This window comes from Pseudoliparis swirei, chromosome 22 (assembly GCF_029220125.1).
Source record: "Pseudoliparis swirei isolate HS2019 ecotype Mariana Trench chromosome 22, NWPU_hadal_v1, whole genome shotgun sequence".
In the NCBI taxonomy this organism is placed as follows: Eukaryota; Metazoa; Chordata; class Actinopteri; order Perciformes; family Liparidae; genus Pseudoliparis; species Pseudoliparis swirei.
This window is the reverse complement of record NC_079409.1, coordinates 5,638,857-5,657,151: the sequence shown is the minus strand read 5'-3', so window position 1 is coordinate 5,657,151 and position 18,295 is coordinate 5,638,857. Positions and strand designations below refer to the sequence as shown.

General features: G+C 46.9%; 1 protein-coding gene across 1 annotated transcript in view; it reads right to left on the bottom strand.

Moving 5' to 3' along the window:
* The window catches only part of mtmr11 (myotubularin related protein 11), a 41,806-nt gene extending 25,317 nt beyond the window's left edge, over positions 1-16,489 (bottom strand). The window contains exons 1-2 of the mRNA XM_056443899.1: positions 15,950-16,489; positions 6,217-6,286 (exon numbers count right to left, since the gene is read on the bottom strand). Coding sequence (XP_056299874.1) covers positions 6,217-6,286; positions 15,950-16,006 — 127 coding nt within the window. The 5' untranslated portion in view covers positions 16,007-16,489. The remainder of the gene's footprint in view (positions 1-6,216; positions 6,287-15,949) is intronic.
* Between the last annotated feature and the right edge of the window lie 1,806 nt (positions 16,490-18,295).

Sequence of the window (18,295 nt, the reverse complement as noted above, 5' to 3'; positions counted from 1 at the left end):
GTTCATGACCTTTGACCTTTGACCCGATCGATCCCAAAATCTAATCAACTGGTCCCCGGATAATAAACAATCATCCCACCAAATTTCATGCGATTCGGTTAAATACTTTTTGAGTTCTGCGAAAGATTTTGACCTGTTCATGACCTTTGACCTTTGACCTTTGACTCGATCGATCCCAAAATCTAATCAACTGGTCCCCGGATAATAAACAATCATCCCACCAAATTTCATGCGATTCGGTTCAATACTTTTTGAGATTTGCGAATAACACGCATACAAATAAATAAATAAATAAATGAATAAATAAATACACGGCGATCAAAACATAACCTTCCGGCATTTTCAATGCGAAGGTAATTAATACACGGCGATCAAAACATTACCTTCCGCATTTTCAATGCGAAGGTAATAAAGACTTTCACAGAGCGACAAGAGGGAAACACACACACACACACACACACACAGACACACATGCAGACACACATACAGACAGACACACACACACACAGACACACAGAGACACACACACACACAGAGACAGACACACATGCAGACACACAGACAAAGAATAACACACAGAGACACACACACAGAGACACACACACACACACACAGAGACACACATAGAGACACACATACACACAGAGACACACATACACACACACATACAAAGAGACACACATACACCGAGAGACACATACACACACACACAGAGACACACATACACAGAGAGACACATACATACAGAGACACACACACAGAGATACACATACAAAGAGACACAAATAGACACACAGACACAGAATAACACACAGAGACACACACACACACACACAGTTTCAGTTCCCCGCAGGAATACAAAGCTGTTGCCAGCTCGACTGTGTGTTACCATGGCAACAGAGTCCAGGTTCGGGCAGCGATGAGAAAAGGTTGTCTTTCACCACAAGAGTGTTTTTGGACACGCGACGAGGCAAACGTTTTCAAAAGGGCTCAACGGACCACGAGGCGGACGAGGGCCGACCGCCGGTCCGGAGACACGACGACAAACGAAACCTGGGAGGGAAACACCGAAGTCCTCCAGGAGCCAGGTCGGACCTCGAAGCCGAGCGTGGCGGATTATCAGACTGCTTGGAGAATGTTCTGGTGGATTCCAAAGAAGCGTCAACAGGAAGGAGACATCGTTGAAACACATGAAACACTCGTTTGTGCTGCGAGGGGAAAGAGGAAGACGAGTCGTCGCAGTTTCCAACACCATCATTTGCTGATTGCGCAAGAGGAGCTTTTGGCCTTCTTCGGTGAGATTTAAGACGTTTGCCCAGAGCTGTGAAAAAGTGAACGTGTTTTTCACGAGACCGTTGTATAAGACGCGTGATGAGCTACGGACACGGACGCAGCGGCTTCTTTAACCTCTGACCCTCGGGAGAAACACCCCATAGGTATGAGGTGAGGCGTGAGCTCGAATGGACAAACTCAACCGCCCCCAGAATGCATTGCAGCGGGCGGCTCTTCAGGCTGACGGCGATGGGAGAGAGAGGTGGATACAAACTCTGAAGATGGCATGTGACGTTAAGGCCCCGCTCAGGGGAACACGCAGGAGCTCTCATGTGGGTCAAGGAACTGGGGAAAATATATTCAACGCTAAAACATTCTAAGAACTAGAACGGGCTCTTGGTAGAGTGCATACCTTCGCATATCACAAGATTGGGCATTGAATTATGAACATGTTGGCATTAGTTGTCTGCCAATTGGATAAAAATTGACCATGCTATGGTAAAAATAAGATTTTGACCTATCCATGACCTTGACCTTGACCTTTGACCCGATTGATCCCAAAATCTAATCAGATGCTCTCCGGATAATAACCAATCATCCCACCAAATTTCATGCGATTCGGTTTAAAACTTTTTTTGTTATGCGAATAACACGCATACAAATAAATAAATCAATAAATAAATACACGGCGATCAAAACATAACCTTCCGCATTTTCAATGCGAAGGTAATTAACTTTGATTATTTCATGCGATGCAGAGAAGACGCATCGGTTACTTCCCTATAAACAGACTTGCATCCTTCGTTTATAGGCAGTATGTATGAAAAGTATACTCTCCAGACGGATTGAGTATCAGAAATATAAAGTTTACCCCCCCCAAATATCTATTTTGTAATAAAACTGGAACACATCTGTTCATGAGAATGAAAAGAGAATTTAATATTTCCCCCCCCATGATTTAAAGATAGAAACCCAAGTCCACCAACATGGACGCTCTGGCCTCTTGTCCACCAATCAGGGGTTCATCAAGCTGATGGACAGCCTTTTAATCCCACGGTAACATGACGCTGTGGAGGAAGGGGGATTGTGGCGTTGCTCTGAAGGGGGTCCTGGACCCTTGGCATTGTGTGTGCATGGACAGTAGACCCCCCCCCCCCCCCCCTCTCGCAGCTTTTGAAAAGGTACATGATCTACCTATGGCTGCCGGAGCTGTCCTGACCCGCTCGGCCCCCCCGCGGACCGGCTCGGTTTCTGCGGTCCTGTGTCCCCGGTGTGTCACATGACACCGGGACAACTTCTGCACGCTGATTACCTTCGCATTGAAAATGCCGGAAGGTTATGTTTTGATCGCCGTGTATTTATTTATTTATTTATTTATTTGTATGCGTGTTATTCGCAAATTTCAAAAAGTATTGAACCGAATCGCATGAAATTTGGTGGGATGATTGTTTATTATCCGGGGACCAGTTGATTAGATTTTGGGATCGATCGGGTCAAAGGTCATGAACAGGTCAAAATCTTTCGCAGAACTCAAAAAGTATTGAACCGAATCGCATGAAATTTGGTGAGATGATTGTTTATTATCCGGGGACCAGTTGATTAGATTTTGGGATCGATCGGGTCAAAGGTCAAAGGTCATGAACAGGTCAAAATCTTTCGCAGAACTCAAAAAGTATTGAACCGAATCGCATGAAATTTGGTGGGATGATTGTTTATTATCCGGGGACCAGTTGACTAGATTTTGGGATCGATCGGGTCAAGGGTCAAGGTCAAAGGTCATGAACAGGTCAAAATGTTCTTGAATCGCATGAAATTTGGTGGGATGATTGATTATTATCCGGGGACCATTTGATTAGATTTTGGGATCAATCGGGTCAAAGGTCAAGGTCAAGGTCATGGAAAGGTCAAACTCTTTTTTTACCATAGCACGATACATTTTTGTCCAATTGGCATGCAACTAATGCCAAAATGTTCATAATTCAATGCCCAATCTTGTGATATGCGAAGGTATGCGCTCTACCGAGTGCCCATTCTAGTTTCATTTTGTTTTGAGGATCCCCGCGGTTGTTCTCAACTCGGCGGTGGATCGAGCTTGAGAACGGCCCTTCTTCTCCTCCTTCTTCTTTTATAATAGCTCTCCCATAATCTGATGGCTTTTATTACAAATTAGAGGAGGGGTCAAATACTCAGAGGCCAGATTTTTGTTTTCAGGGAGATGCAAATATAGATGCAGGGTGGTGTGTACACATTTACAAATAATAATATAAATATATAATACAAAAATGTCAGACATAAACATAACAAAATTAAATAAAACGTATCATTTATTTAAATGTTGTATATGATGCATATATATATATATATAATTTTCATGATACATATATATATAATTTTGCCCTGTTATATTTTTTATTTTAGATGATACATATATACAGGACTGTCTCAGAAAATTAGAATATTGTGATAAAGTTCTTTATTTTCTGTAATGCAATTAAAAAAACAAAAATGTCATGCATTCTGGATTCATTACAAATCAACTGAAATATTGCAAGCCTTTTATTCTTTTAATATTGCTGATTATGGCTTACAGCTTAAGAAAACTCTAAAATCCTATCTCATAGAATTTTAATATTTCCTCAGACCAAGTAAAAAAAAAGATTTATAACAGCTGAGTGTTTGTCAAGGCTCAGGAAACCCTTGCAGGTGTTTCGAGTTAATTAGACAATTCAAGTGATTTGTTTAATACCCTACTAGTATACTTTTTCATGATATTCTAATATTTAGAGATAGGATATTTGAGTTTTCTTAAGCTGTAAGCCATAATCAGCAATATTAAAACAATAAAAGGCTTGCAATATTTCAGTTGATTTGTAATGAATCCAGAATGCATGACATTTTTGTTTTTTTAATTGCATTACAGAAAATAAAGAACTTCATCACAATATTCTAATTTTCTGAGACAGTCCTGTATATATATATAATTTTGCCCTGTTATATTTTTTATTTTAGATGATACATATATATATATATATAATTTTGCCCTGTTTTATTTTATTTATTTATTACCTTCGCATTGAAAATGCGGAAGGTTATGTTTTGATCGCCGTGTATTTATTTATTTATTTGTATGCGTGTTATTCGCGTAACAAAAAAAGTTGTAAACCGAATCGCATGAAATTTGGTGGGATGATTGGTTATTATCCGGGGACCATTTGATTAGATTTTGGGATTGATCGGGTCAAAGGTCAAGGTCATGAAAAAGGTAAACATCTTCTTGAACCCCATGAAATTTGGTGGGATGATTGGTTATTATCCGGGGACCATTTGATTAGACTTTGGGATCGATCGGGTCAAAGGTCAAGGTCATGAAAAGGTCAAAATCTTCTTTTTACCATAGCACGGTCATTTTTATCCAATTGGCATGCAACTAATGCCAAAATGTTCATAATTCAATGCCCAATCTTGTGATATGCGAAGGTATGCGCTCTACCGAGTACCCGTTCTAGTTTATTTATGTTTATGTCTGACATTTATTTTCTTTTTCTATGTAAATATATCTAAACGAATAAAAATATGTACATGATTTTTTTTAAATAATAGCTCTCTCCCTAAATTACTCGACCATGCAACAAAAGCACCACGGTGGTGTTATCGATATTAACCCCTCCATCCCCCCCAAAGAAAATGTATGCAGCGTGGACCAATGATCCATCGTTCTGCAGACTACATGCATGAAAGGGAGAGGGAGAGAGAGAGAGAGCGAGAGAGAGAGGGAGGGAGAGAGAGAGAGAAAGAGAGAGAGAGGGAGGGAGAGAGCGAGAGAGAGTCTACAGGTGCAACGTGAGCCCTTTTCCCTCAGTGGGGTCACAGTGACTCGCGACTCCTTTGTGTCTGGAAAGTGAACTTGTTCTCACAAATTGTCTCAACACTTACTCTGCAGGACGTGCAGCGAGACAAAGGGGATCCACTTCCCCTGAAACCTCAAATCGGTTCACAAGACATTTCCAAAATTAAATAAAAAACCACACATTAACAGAATATTCACGAGTCGTTTCAGCTCCTCGGTCGGAAAAAGAGAAGAAAGAAAAGAAGACATAGCAAAGGCTGCCAACACACGGTTCTTCTATATCTATCTCTTAATATAAAGGCAGGTGAGAGAGAGAGAGAGAGAGTCAACATGTCACAGTGAGACGTGAAGAGCTCAGAATAAGACCTCCGTGTTGGAGGGTTTGTCCAGGACCAGTTGAGTCTGGGAAGTATCTGATGAAACCACAGCTGGAAAACCAATTAGGCTGACGGAGTGAATGACGAGGACGCGTGTGTGTTTGCATATAGAGTGTGTGTGTGTGCTTCTTTTTAAAAGCATATTAATTATTTAAAAATCAGCAGAAAATGCACCTATAACACATTTCCATGACTTGTCCAAAACTTTTGGGATTTGTTTTCTTCTTCTCAGGACTTTTCCAGGCCTGGAAATAACCCTTTACAAATTCCATGACTTTTCCAGGTTTTCCATGACCGTAGGAATCCTGAAGGTGATTAACACGCTGAATAGACGACACCGCCTTATAATATACATTTCTAGTGGCGTTGCGCTCTAACGGTTCAAGTCCGTCTCCGTGTCGTAAACATCTTTTATCTTAAGTTCTGCAACGCCTTCAGCTTCTCATCATAAATTAATTTGTCGAGCAATTTTCATTCTGCAATAAAAGCTATAAGACGTGTTTGATCTTGACCACGCCCACAAACCCCCTTCTGTGCGTTAGCTGGTCGTCAGCAGAACGGCCTGCTGGGACATTCCTGGTCCAGGTGCGGCCGCAAGTGAACAGGGAGAGTTCACACCGCGTAGAACGACGACTGCAGCATCAGCAGGTTTTTTTCTGTATTTCATCTGACCATTTGTCATTATTATCGTACATTGCGATAAAAAAAGCCCAATCCTACCTGGGAGGCAGCGCAGCCCGAACACGTCTCGGCTCCGCGCGGTCACGCCGCTCTGACTCAGCATCCTCTCCTGGAAGACAAACGGCAGACGTTAAAACGGGTTTCAATTCCTCCTCGTTTCCAAAAAGCAAACGACTGCAGGCTGCAGCTTGTAAAAGCTTGTAATTATCAGATTATCTAGTGATGTCAGGGGAAACATTATATTTCTGCGGGGCAGTTTTGCCCGTTGCCCTGCTGTGTTTCCGGCGCTGGGCGAGCACCATACGTCATCCCCGGTCCCATCACAGGTCTGGCTGGTCTCAATGGACTCACAGCCGCCATCACAGCGCTCCATGACTCTTGGTTCACATTCTTCTGATTGTTCCTGTCTCCAATATGAGAGTCCTTGAGCCCGCCCTCCCGGAGCCCGGAGCCCCGAAGCCCGGCGCCCCGAAGCCCGGCGCCCCGAAGCCCGGCGCCCCGAAGCCCGGCCTCCCGGAGCGCGTCAAGCCCGGCCTCCGGAGGCCTCAAGGCCCGAGCCCGCCAGCGTCCCGAGCCCGGCCTCCCGGAGCCCGGCCTCCCGGAGCCCGGCCTCCCGGAGCCCGGCCTCCCGGAGCCCGGCGTCCCGGAGCCCGGCCTCCGAGCCAGCGCCCAAGCCCGGCGCCCCGCCTGCCTCGGAGCCCGGCCTCCCGGAGCCCGGCGTCCCGAAGCCCGGCCTCCCGGATCCCGGCCTCCCGGAGCCAGCGTCCAAGCCCGCGCCCAAGCCCGGCCGCCCGAGCCCGGCCTCCAAGCCCAGCGCCCTGGCCGCCTGAGCCTGCCTCCCGGCCAGCGTCCTGAGCCAGCGCAAGCCCGGCCTCCCGGCCTCCCAAGCCCGATCGGCCTCCCGGAGCCCGGCGTCCCGAAGCCCGGCCTCCCGGAGCCCGGCCTCCCGGAGCCCGGCGCCTTCCTGGAGCCCGGCGCCCTCCTGGAGCCCGGCGCCCTCCCATCAGGCTGCAGCTTCCTGACACATCTGCTTTCAATTAACTTCGCCGCGAAGGCCATTTACATTTATCGGCTTCAAAATCCCATAATGCGACCGAGGCGTGCCACGTGAGAGGACGCCGTGATTACACAGGCGGCGAACACGCCTGCGCAGGAATGGAGGCGGGGCCCTGGAGGCGGGGCCCTGGAGGTGGCGTCCCGTGAACACTTTACATGGTGGAGCCTCAAAACGTCTCCCTCAGCAATTCGGTCTGAGTTTTGAATCCATTAACCATCGTTTCAGTTTACCGCACCGGATCTGTTGTGAAGAACAACAACAACAACAACAATGCGTCCACTCAGCCGCCCGTGGCTCACAGGTCGGCTGTGCGGTGGATCGGCTCCACGCCGGTGGCCCCTAGTCAAAGCTCGTAAAGATCACACTCGTTTCAGAGCTGCTGCTTCTCCGTTTGCTGCTGATGGTTTTATGACGTCATCCTGAAGCTTTTAGTTTTTACAACGCTTTGTTTTCGACAAATTAAAAAGAAAAAGAGAAAACTTCACTGTGCTAGTTAATTCATTAAAGTGATCAGAAACAAACTGTTTATGATCGACCCGCATAATCCGAGCACCAATAAACGTCACGCGTCACCTGTAAATGCTTCTATACTGCCAACATCTGTAATAACACCTGCACGCGTTAATCAATAGCTTGGTGCTCACCTTGACATATACACTACCGTTCAAAAGTTTGGGATCACCCAGACAATTTTGTGTCTTCCATGAAAAATCACACTTTTATTTATCAAATGAATAGAAAATATAGTCAAGACATTGACAAGGTTAGAAATAATGATTAATATTTGAAATATTAATTTTGTTCTGCAAACTTCAAGCTCAAAGGAAGGCCAGTTGTATAGCTTAGGAAATGGCGCTGTGCCAACGGCTGCTTGTTTCAGTAGTGGCGTTTTGCTTTTATTTTATTGTCTTTTTTTGCACTTTTCCTCTCTTTTTCTTTTTCTTTTCTTTCACGTTTGTCTTAGTTACGGTCGGACACTGGACCATAACTACTTTTTTCGATAATTCTACTGTGGCTTTTGTTCACTTTGTCGTGTGTATCGGAGAGCTACAGCAAAACAATGACGGGGCCCGTCGTCTACTCGCGTGCTCAGCTGATCGCGCTGTGCAGGCCGCAGCTTCTGCCTGGAGACAGACCTGTGATCCCGCTGGAGCTACGGAGGAGGGCTCGCGGTTGCAGATCGGGTGTCAAGCGGAGGGCTAAACGAGGAGATACAAACCCTCGGTACCGTCGATCATAACGGGGAACGTGAGGTCTTTGGCGAATAAGACGGATGAGCTCGGCGCGCTGGTAATGTCCGAGAGGATCTTCCGTGAGAGCAGTCTCTTGTGTTTCACTGAGACGTGGCTGCACGCGGACTATCCGGATCACAGCGCGTCTTTGCCCGGCTTCAGGACTGTTCGGGCTGACAGAGACGCTACACAGAGCGGTAAGATGAGGCGGGATCGCTGTTTATGTGAATGAACGGAGGTGCCTACCGGACCATGTGTGCGTGAAGGAGCGCTTCTGTAGCCCGAACATTGAACTGTTGGCCGTGGGGATGCGCCCGTACTATTTGCCGAGAGAGTTCACGTCCGCCATTGTGGTTGTCGTGTACGTGCCGCCATCAGCTGACGCTGAGGAAGCTGTGGACACCATCCACTCCACTGTGTCTGCTCTGCTGAATCATCAGCCTGGAGCATTCATGGCTATCACTGGTGACTTTAACCACACCACATTGGAAAAAGCTCTGCCAACCTTCCATCAATACATAGACTGCCCAACAAGGAACAATAAAACTCTGGACTTGCTGTATGCTAATACTAAGGACGCATACAGCGCCACTGCCCTTCCCCGCGTTGGCAGGTCTGATCATGACCTGGTCCGGCTGACACCCAGGTATGTTCCTCTGGTGAAGAGGCTGTGACCACCAGGACTGTGAGGAGGTGGTCTCTGGAGGCTAACGACGCTCTACAGGACTGCTTCGAGTCAACGGACTGGGATGTGTTGTGTGGACCGCACGGGGAGGACATCAACAGTATGACCGACTGCATCACGGAATACATCAAGTTCTGTGAACACACCACCATCCCATCACGGACTGTGCGCTGCTTCCCCAACAACAAGCCCTGGATCACCAGGGACCTGAAGGCGCTTAACATGAAGAAAGCTGCTTTCAGGTCTGGAGACAGGGATGAGCTGAGGAGAGCCCAGCGCAACCTAAAGGTGAAGCTCAGGGATGGCAAGGACTCCTACAGGAGGAAGCTGGAGGCCAAACTCCAGCTGAACAACACAAGGGAGGTGTGGTCTGGCATGAAGCAGATAACTGGCTTCAAGGTGGAAGGGAGACAGCCAGGGGCTCCTGGAGAGGGCCAACGAGCTGAACTGTTTTTCAATAGGTTCAGTTCACAGCCCTCCCCCCTCTCCTCCACACATCACACCTCCCCCTCTGTCCCCCCTGCTGCGCTGCACATTCCCCGCGCCCTCAATAACAATGGGCTCCTCCACCTCCCCTCTCTGTGACGACTGACCAGGTGAGAAGACAGCTGGAGAAACTACACCAGCGCAGAGCTGAAGGTCCTGATGGCATCAGCCCCAGGGTCCTAAAGACCTGCGCCACCCAGCTGTCTGGTGTCCTGCAGCGCCTCTTCAACCTCAGCCTGAGGCTTGGGGAAGTCCCGTGCTGTGGAAGACATCGTGCCTGGTCCCTGTCCCAAGAAGTCAACACCATCTGGCCTCAACGACTACCGACCGTCGCCTCACCTCCCATGTGATGAAGGTGCTGGAGAGGCTGGTCTTGGCCCACCTCCGGCCGCAGGTGAAATCGTCGCTGGACCCTCTGCAATTTGCTTACCAGCCTCATGTGGGAGTGGACGACGCCATCATCTACCTGCTGCAACGAGCTCAGTCGCACCTGGATGGAACCGGTGTCTCTGTGAGAGTCACTTTCTTTGACTTCTCCAGTGCATTTAACACCATCCAGCCACTGCTGCTGAGTGAGAAGCTGCGGTGGCCGGTGTGGACGCGTCCACCATCTCCTGGATCACTGACTACCTCACAGGCAGACCACAGTTTGTCAGAATGGGCTGTGTGCTGTCTGGAACTGTGGTCAGTTATGTTGAGCCCCACAGGAACTGTTCTGTCTCCTTCCTCTTCACCCTGTACACCAGTGACTTCCAGTACAACACGGAGTCATGCCATCTGCAGAAGTACTCTGATGATTCTGCAGTGGTCGGGTGTATTAGGGATGGACGGGAGGAGGAGTACAGGGCAGTGGTGAGTGACTTTGTAAAGTGGGCCGATGAGAACCACCTGCGGCTGAACGTGGCCAAGACCAGAGAGATGGTGGTGGACTTCAGGAGGAAGGCGACTGCTCCTACACCTCTGAGTGTCCTGGGAGTGGACGTGGACATGGTGGAGGAGTACAAGTACCTGGGCGTCTCCATCGACAGCCGACTGAACTGGAAGGCCAACATCAACGCTGTGTACAAGAAGGGATGAGTCGACTCTTTTCCTGAGAAAGCTTGATCCTTCAACGTGTGCAGCAAGATGCTGGAGTTATTCTACCAGTCGGTTGTGGCCAGTGTGCTGCACTTTGCTATTGTCTGCTGGGGAGCAGCATCGGAGCCGGTGACACCAGCCGTCTTAACAAACTGGTTAGGAAGGCTGGCTCCATCATCGGCTGCCAGCTGGAGCACCTGGAACAGGTGGTGGAGAGGAGGACGTTGAAGAAACTGGTGTCCATATTGGACAACCCGGACCACCCTCTCCACCACCTCCTACAGGGACTGAGGAGTACTTTCTCCAGACGTCTCCTCACGCTCCGCTGCCACAAGGACAGATACAGGAGAACATTCCTGCCGACGGCTATGAGGCTCTACAACAGTTCACCTCTTGCCAGATCACCCTAACCCTTCTTATATTTGTGTTTTTTATTTTTATTTTTATTCTTGTGTGTTGCTGCTACTGGCTCGACAAATTTCCCCTTGGGGATTAATAAAGTATATATCTATCTATCTATCTATCTTATATCACCAGCATAACTGTTTTCAGCTGTGCTAACATAATTGCACAAGGGTTTTCTAATCAGACATTAGTCTTCTAAGGCGATTAGCAAACACAATGTACCATTAGAACACTGGAGTGATAGTTGATGGAAATGGGCCTCTATACACCTATGGAGATATTTCATTAGAAACCAGACGTTTCCACCTAGAATAGTCATTTACCACATTAACAAGGTAAAGAGTGTATTTCTGATTAATTTAATGTTATCTTTATTGAAAAACAGTGCTTTTCTTTGAAAAATAAAGTCATTTCTAAGTGATCCCAAACTTTTGAACGGTAGTGTATGTAAAAGAGTACGGCCATAGTTCCAACCACTGACCCAATTAAAAAAGGCAATTAAAAACCGCTGGATTTTTGATTATACAGCACGACATTTCACAAGACTTCATTTCTGCTTGCCAGAGCATTGTTAATATATATATAAATATATTGTTTGCCCCTATCTGGCCTTAAAATGTGTTATTGTGTTATTCTTTTCCCTCAGAGTCTCTCCAACATCTTTCAGGGCTGAATTCCTCTGAAGAACATCAGAGGCTGATCCAGACGTGTTTTGTTGTCGATGTTGAGTCCAGTGTCCTTTCAAGGTCGTCAGAGACCGGCAGACGAAGCCTCGGGGTCACGGGAGGGGGGCGGAGTCGCGAGGCAACACCAGGTGAAGTGCTTCACTTTTTTACTGTTCTCTCTCTCTTTCTCTCTTTTTGCCATCTCTCTCCCTCACTCTTCCTCCCTCCCTCTCGCTCTGCTCCATCCCTCCATCCTCAGGGACAGCAGCCAAGACTTTTAGCACTTTCCATTGCTCATGGCTTCCTCCTGCCCCTGCGGCCAGACTTCTGCAACATACTGAAGTGAGCTGGGTCTGGAACATACTTCTCTCCCTCTCTCTCTCTCTCTCCTTCCACAACAACAGAACGGGACTCTTGGAGGAACACTGGAAGAAAACAATTCCCAAATCGCTAAAATTCCTTTTTTTCCGTGGAACAACGACGCAATAAAATAAATAGAGTTGTTTATTAAAAGGCTGCAGATCTCATCATGGGCGCCAAAGAATTAAGCATTGAGATCCTTCCGCTGTCTTTTACATCTGCAGTACACTTTAGAGCCACACGAGGAAGCCTGAATGTCTGTATTGTTTTCCTATGTAACCTACATTCAATCTCATTTAAAACGCGAGTGAGTATTATTAAGAAGCCTGTTTACTCCTAAGTATTTGGTCTCATGAAATCAATCTTCAACATGTGTATATGTTTTCAATAATGCATGATGAAAACAAGAGTTGTGATTTGTCAATTCTTTAAAAAAAGGTATTTTTAACCCTCCTGTTACCTTAACATTTACTAACATATTTTACCCTTGGGGTCAATTTGACCCCAGCAATTAAAACCTCCAGAAAGTTATTAGAATTAATATTGTTTCCCAAGTTTAAGTGTGAGGTACTTTATGTTTGTTTGTTGACTACCTAAATAGCCCTTTAAATATATAAAAAAGTTGATATTTCTTACATGTTTGACACGGTGAAAATAGCTCAGTCAAATTGACCCCAAAGAACACCGACGTTAAACATTGAATGGGGTCAAATTGGCCCTGAAGGTAACAGGAGGGTTAAGATAATAAAATACAGTGTGGCCGTCCGAGTGTCTTTTGAAAGCTTCTCTTCCGGTGACGGCCGTCGCTCTCGGCCTCGTGAAAGTCACGCTGCTCTGAGGGTCGGGCTCCTCATGTCCTCACGGGGACGGGTGGCGGTCACGCGGCATCGTGAGCCGGCTCGGGAAGGAAAATGAGGACGTGATGAAGTTTTGCTAAAAGCGTCTCTCTTCGAAGCGTTTCCTCTTATTCCGTGCCGAATAACATGGGATCTATTTTTTGACAAAACGGACTGAGAACTGCAAAACTACACTAATATGAAATGTATTAATGCACTGGAAGCAAAAGGAACTGCCCTGAAGATCCAGCATATTCACACTTAGCGGATTCCAGCTAGAGCTTCATTTTAGACTCAAGAGGACAGAAACAGATTCCGACGTATAGGGGGGAATATTCATCAATGTTTCATGAATTGGGAACCCAGAGGGTGAATATTTCACGAGTAAATGTCTGCATCTCTCGGTCCATCTTTGAACCCGTTCCTCTGCATTTAGAGCAGCTCTCTTATTCTGACATCTTCGATAAAAAGCCTGGAAACGAGGGAATATATTTACAGCCGTGTCGGCATTTTTAATAATGATTTGCAATTCATTTTCTCATCATCAACTCCTCTCAGTGCTGAACGGTTCGGCTAAACAGACGTGTGTGCAGTTGATGATTAAAAAGGTCTGAACGGGGAAGGTTCAAAGGTCATGCGAAGGTGTGTACCTTCATCGCGTTCAGCCAAACAGCAAAAGGCCAGACGTGTTATATCAATGCGTCAGACGCGGACTTAAAATCAGAATTTAGATAAATGCAAATATGAGATCGACCTCTGGAGACAAAATGCCACAAATCAAAAAGGCCTCGGGTCAGAGATCAGGAAATCTCTCTGACAAAATGTCAGGCGAGTCTCTCGGACTGCTGCAGTCAAAACCGCACGAGCACCACGAGCGTCATCCTCGTCTTCGTCTCTCGACGCGCGTGAAAACGCTTTCCGCCGGCCGCCTCTGCTCCCACGAGTCGCATGAACACAGCCATCACACACACACTCCCGGCCCCTTGGCGAGCGGATAGTGCATCTTGTTAATTATCACCCCGTGCCAGATCAATACACCCTCCGACGGGAACCATGAATCTGCTCGGCCGTTAACGGGAGCCCATTGTGGCGCTCCGGTGGGCGCGATGTCTGGGTCCTTAGGGAGTGGGTGTGGGGGCCCGAGCTGCTCTCGGCCCCCTCCCGTCGGGGCTCGGATCTTCAGCCGCTGTGAATAGAGCGCAGATGATTTTTCCTTTTTGCTTCTGTGGAGCTTTGTGCCGTGTGCCTTTCATGCCGACTGCTTCAAAGCCGGCTGGGAGACGCAGAGCGAACTCCAGGGGATCGGCGCGGCCAAAATAAGCGACGATGCGGGCCTCGGCATCCTTACGGAAGCCAAAATGACAAATGTGTGCCGACTTTAAGCTTCTTATTTGTGAGGATCTGCTTTTTTTCTTTGTCTTATACGACTGCGAAAACAGATTCCTTTGGGTTTTCGGACGTAGGAACTAAGCAATTTGAAGACGTCTGTGGTTTTAAGACATTGTGACGGACCTTTATTTACATCCATCCACAGAGGACTGGGGTACAAACCGAGGAGGAGATTCTTCAGCAGATGCAAACTGCAAAAGCCATCCGGCCAAAATTCAGCATAGTTATAGGATTCAGTTTTCTAAAGCAGTCTCAAGGCTCGCTCATGAGTGTGTGGGTGGCCCGTGCATATAATCTACACCGCCTACGGCTCCACATCCTCCGCCACGTTCTCGTACACGTGGGATTCCTTCGGTTTGGGGGTTGGAAGTGTGTGTGTGCGTGTGTGTGTGTGTGGGGGTGGGGGTGATGATGTCTGCTCGTCTCACTCGGGAGGTCATCGATTGTAAAGAACACGCCGCTACCTCCCGACTGTCGTCTCCATGGCGACAGCCAGATGTTGTCCGGGGTACATCACCCCCCCTCCCCCCTAAAAAAACCTCCCACTCCACACGCAAGCCCCGCCCCGAAGGCAGAGTTAAAGAGGCATCTGTTACCGTTTTCCCCCCGCGGGCTGCTGGAAATAACCAGGGAGCGGACAAAAAAGCCTCGGCAACACAAAGACGGAGCCGAGGGCCCGATCCCAAAGGAGCGAGACACGCGTCGCTTTGTGCCGTCCGCCAGACGAGTCCCTCCTGACCCCTCCGTCCTCCCAGGTGCTCCGAAAACTTGAAATGGAAGGATTTATTCTTTCCTTGGAGCATTCCAAAGCAATCAAGGGGTGCGGTTTGCAGCTCTGGAGACGATGATGATCGTCTGCACGGCATCTGAATCCCATATGAGGGAAACCCTCCCCGCCTCGAGGAAGCGATTACGATGAGCTACCCCTTAATCGCTCTTTAATAAAAAGGCAAGCAGCCAAAGAGAGTTGTTATGTTTCCTTCTGGTATTTATGGATCCCACCCGTCCAGGCAGGAGGGAGCAGCGGCGCTTTGCAGCCGCAGACAGGAGGCAGATTCGCTCACTGCAATGGGCTCACAGAGGGAATGCAGGATTCTAGTCCTGCAATAAAGTGAGGATGAATGATGGCCGGTGTGTTCCTGCATCACGGCCTCTGTGGTGTCACCCCACACCAGGACTGTTGACATGCGCCACTCAAAGCAATGTTGACTGTTGTGAAATCAACATAGGAGACAGAATTTGAACCTCAAATCAGGATTTACCTGACGGTTACCGTGAATGAGCGACACTGAGGCAGAAGATGGGGGTTAAATGACTGTTAAACACAAACAGAACTATGCATGTCAAATTGTTAGAAATGAATTAAAAGGTAAAGTCAAACTAAATGTTTAAACTCAAGTTTTGAATACCTTAAATGATAGATAGTTCCAAAGTTATGGGACAGTTTAAAACGGGATATATTGAGAATGCTACTGCTGGTGACGTCACTGAACAGAGTTACGTTAACTAACGCTAACTACGTTAACTTACGCTAACAGACGTCAGTCACCGGCAGCTATAACTCAACGTTGGGCTCTTACCTTGATATCCGGGAGCATTTGTCTCACTTTGAACGTGGTTTTAGATCCCGTCAACATTTTCGAAGACAATAAAACTCGATTTATAAAAATAAAACAAATACGAGCGAAATAAATCTGACTGAATAAAAATGTAAGAAAAATGTAAGAAAATAACCAGCCCGCGGTATTCTAAGCTAACGGTCGCGGTGTTCGATGTTCTCCACTTGTCATTTTATAGCAGAGAGAGAAGAAGAAGAAAAATAAGAAAACGAAGAAGAAGAAAGGGTCCGGTAACGGTTGGTCTGTGTCACCGGCTGCTACCGCCGAGGTGTTCAGGGACAAGCGAACTATTGTCGCTTTGTGTTTTCCATCGCTATTCGAGCTGACAGCATCCGTGTCCCGAGAGCACACGTTCACCGGAAAACCCTCCGCCGGTCCCCGTTAACTCGCTGGTGTTAGTTAGTCACCGCCGTGGAGACGTGTGCACCGTTACTGCCGTTTTCCCACCCATTGGGCTGTTTGTTTATCCATTCGCCATACAAGTGAAACACAAGTGGTGGGGGGAGAAGAAGAAAAAGAAAAAAACACAGAAGAAGTGGCGGAGCTTCTTAAAGGGCCAGTGTATCTGACACATTAAAATGATATGTATACCTGATCTGGGCTGGAGAATCCAAAATTGACTGACTGGCTAAAACCCCTTGAACTCACCACCAGTAAGCAATGGCATTTACACGGTGGGGGAAGAGTTATCAGTATATTAATACAAGTTAAAAAGCAAAATCAACAACATACACCTCTAATAAAGAAATTGTAAGCGCTCATCATGCTGTGTGTTGATATCCACTGGTCATAGATGATACTGTATGGTTATTGCTTGCTTTTTAACGTTGAGTTAAATGGGTCTCGGATAGTATAGTTTTCTTTTTAATTTCTATTTCTATTTGTATATTATATAGTTGTATTATTATATTTCACTTTCCCATCTTTACTCATGCTGTTGCAACAGTTGAATTGACCCTCTCTATACAGGCATAGCTTATCTTACTGGATTATTATTACTAATGCATTAATGTGTTAAGTATCATTTGTTTCCCCGTTGTAGCTGCTCCAGGTGCATGTAATTCTATCTGCTTCATACAAACCCGGGTAGTTTAATCTATAACCACATGCATCATCCACATATGCACAGTCAATACATAAGTTTAACTTATCTCTCTGGAATGGAATGAAGTAGAAGTACAAATTAAGAATATAATAAAAAGTACATCAATACTGCTTTGTACTCGGTTAAATAGCTTGTTTGCACCATTGCGTTTACACAACTCTGAAAAGCCCTATTAATGTATGTCATGCACCGAAACTATCTAAGCTTATCGTATCCTTTGTTTTGGTATTGCTTTTCATATATCAGTGTCCTTTGTTGACACGAGAAACAACAACAACAACAACAACAACACCAACAACAAAACTGTTAATTCCCCATCTCCAGCCTCTTTTTGGTCAGCAGTACCTTTTTGTCCGGGTCCTTCAGCAGGTGTGTTCGGGGACGAGCTCCTCTCCTCTCCTCTCCTCTCTCATCCACACGAGTGGAAAGAAAGCAACAACAACTCTCTTCCAGACGAACACAGGAGGCCGATTCAGAAGAAACTCCAGTCCGGAGAGAACGGGGGGAAGTCGGAGTAATCCTGAGCGATGGAGCCGGTGGAGAGACAGTGCCAACGTGAACTATAACAGAGAGGTCTGGGTATTGTTGTTCTTGTTGCTGTTGTTTTACCACATGGGAAACTGTTCAATATTACATTAAAAACGTATCCAACAACAGTCCTACATTACATCCTGGTCTACACTCCGTACCGGTAGGTGGCGGTAATGCACCAATTCGTTGTTTGCCAACGGCCAATAAACCACAACAAAGAAAGAGAAGAAGAAGAAACTAGAGACGAAGCAAATACACAACCCACCGACCCCACGATAACTTGAGAATATTGTTTTTTAACCCCGTGTGTTTTATTTGGCCTGAAAGAAAATAAAAATAATACTGACGTCTAAAAACATCTCGAAACAAAACGGGGACTGCGGATGATTTCTCCACAATAATTGTCGCTATTTCGGTGTCCGTGCTGTCGCCATTCAGTCACGGCTCCGTGAGAGAGCGACCATGACGACAGGTTATCGTCGTAGCCACCGGTCCGAGTCGGCCCCGAATATGCACGACGACGACGAGGCTCTGGCCGCAGAAGACGCCCTGAGAGCGGCTATAACCGCCGCCGTGAACGTTCTCTGCAGCGCCTGCAGCCGCAGGGTGCGCGAGTGCCAGAGTACGGTGGCCGACAGATCGCGAGGCTGGAGGGCGAACTGGAGAAAAGG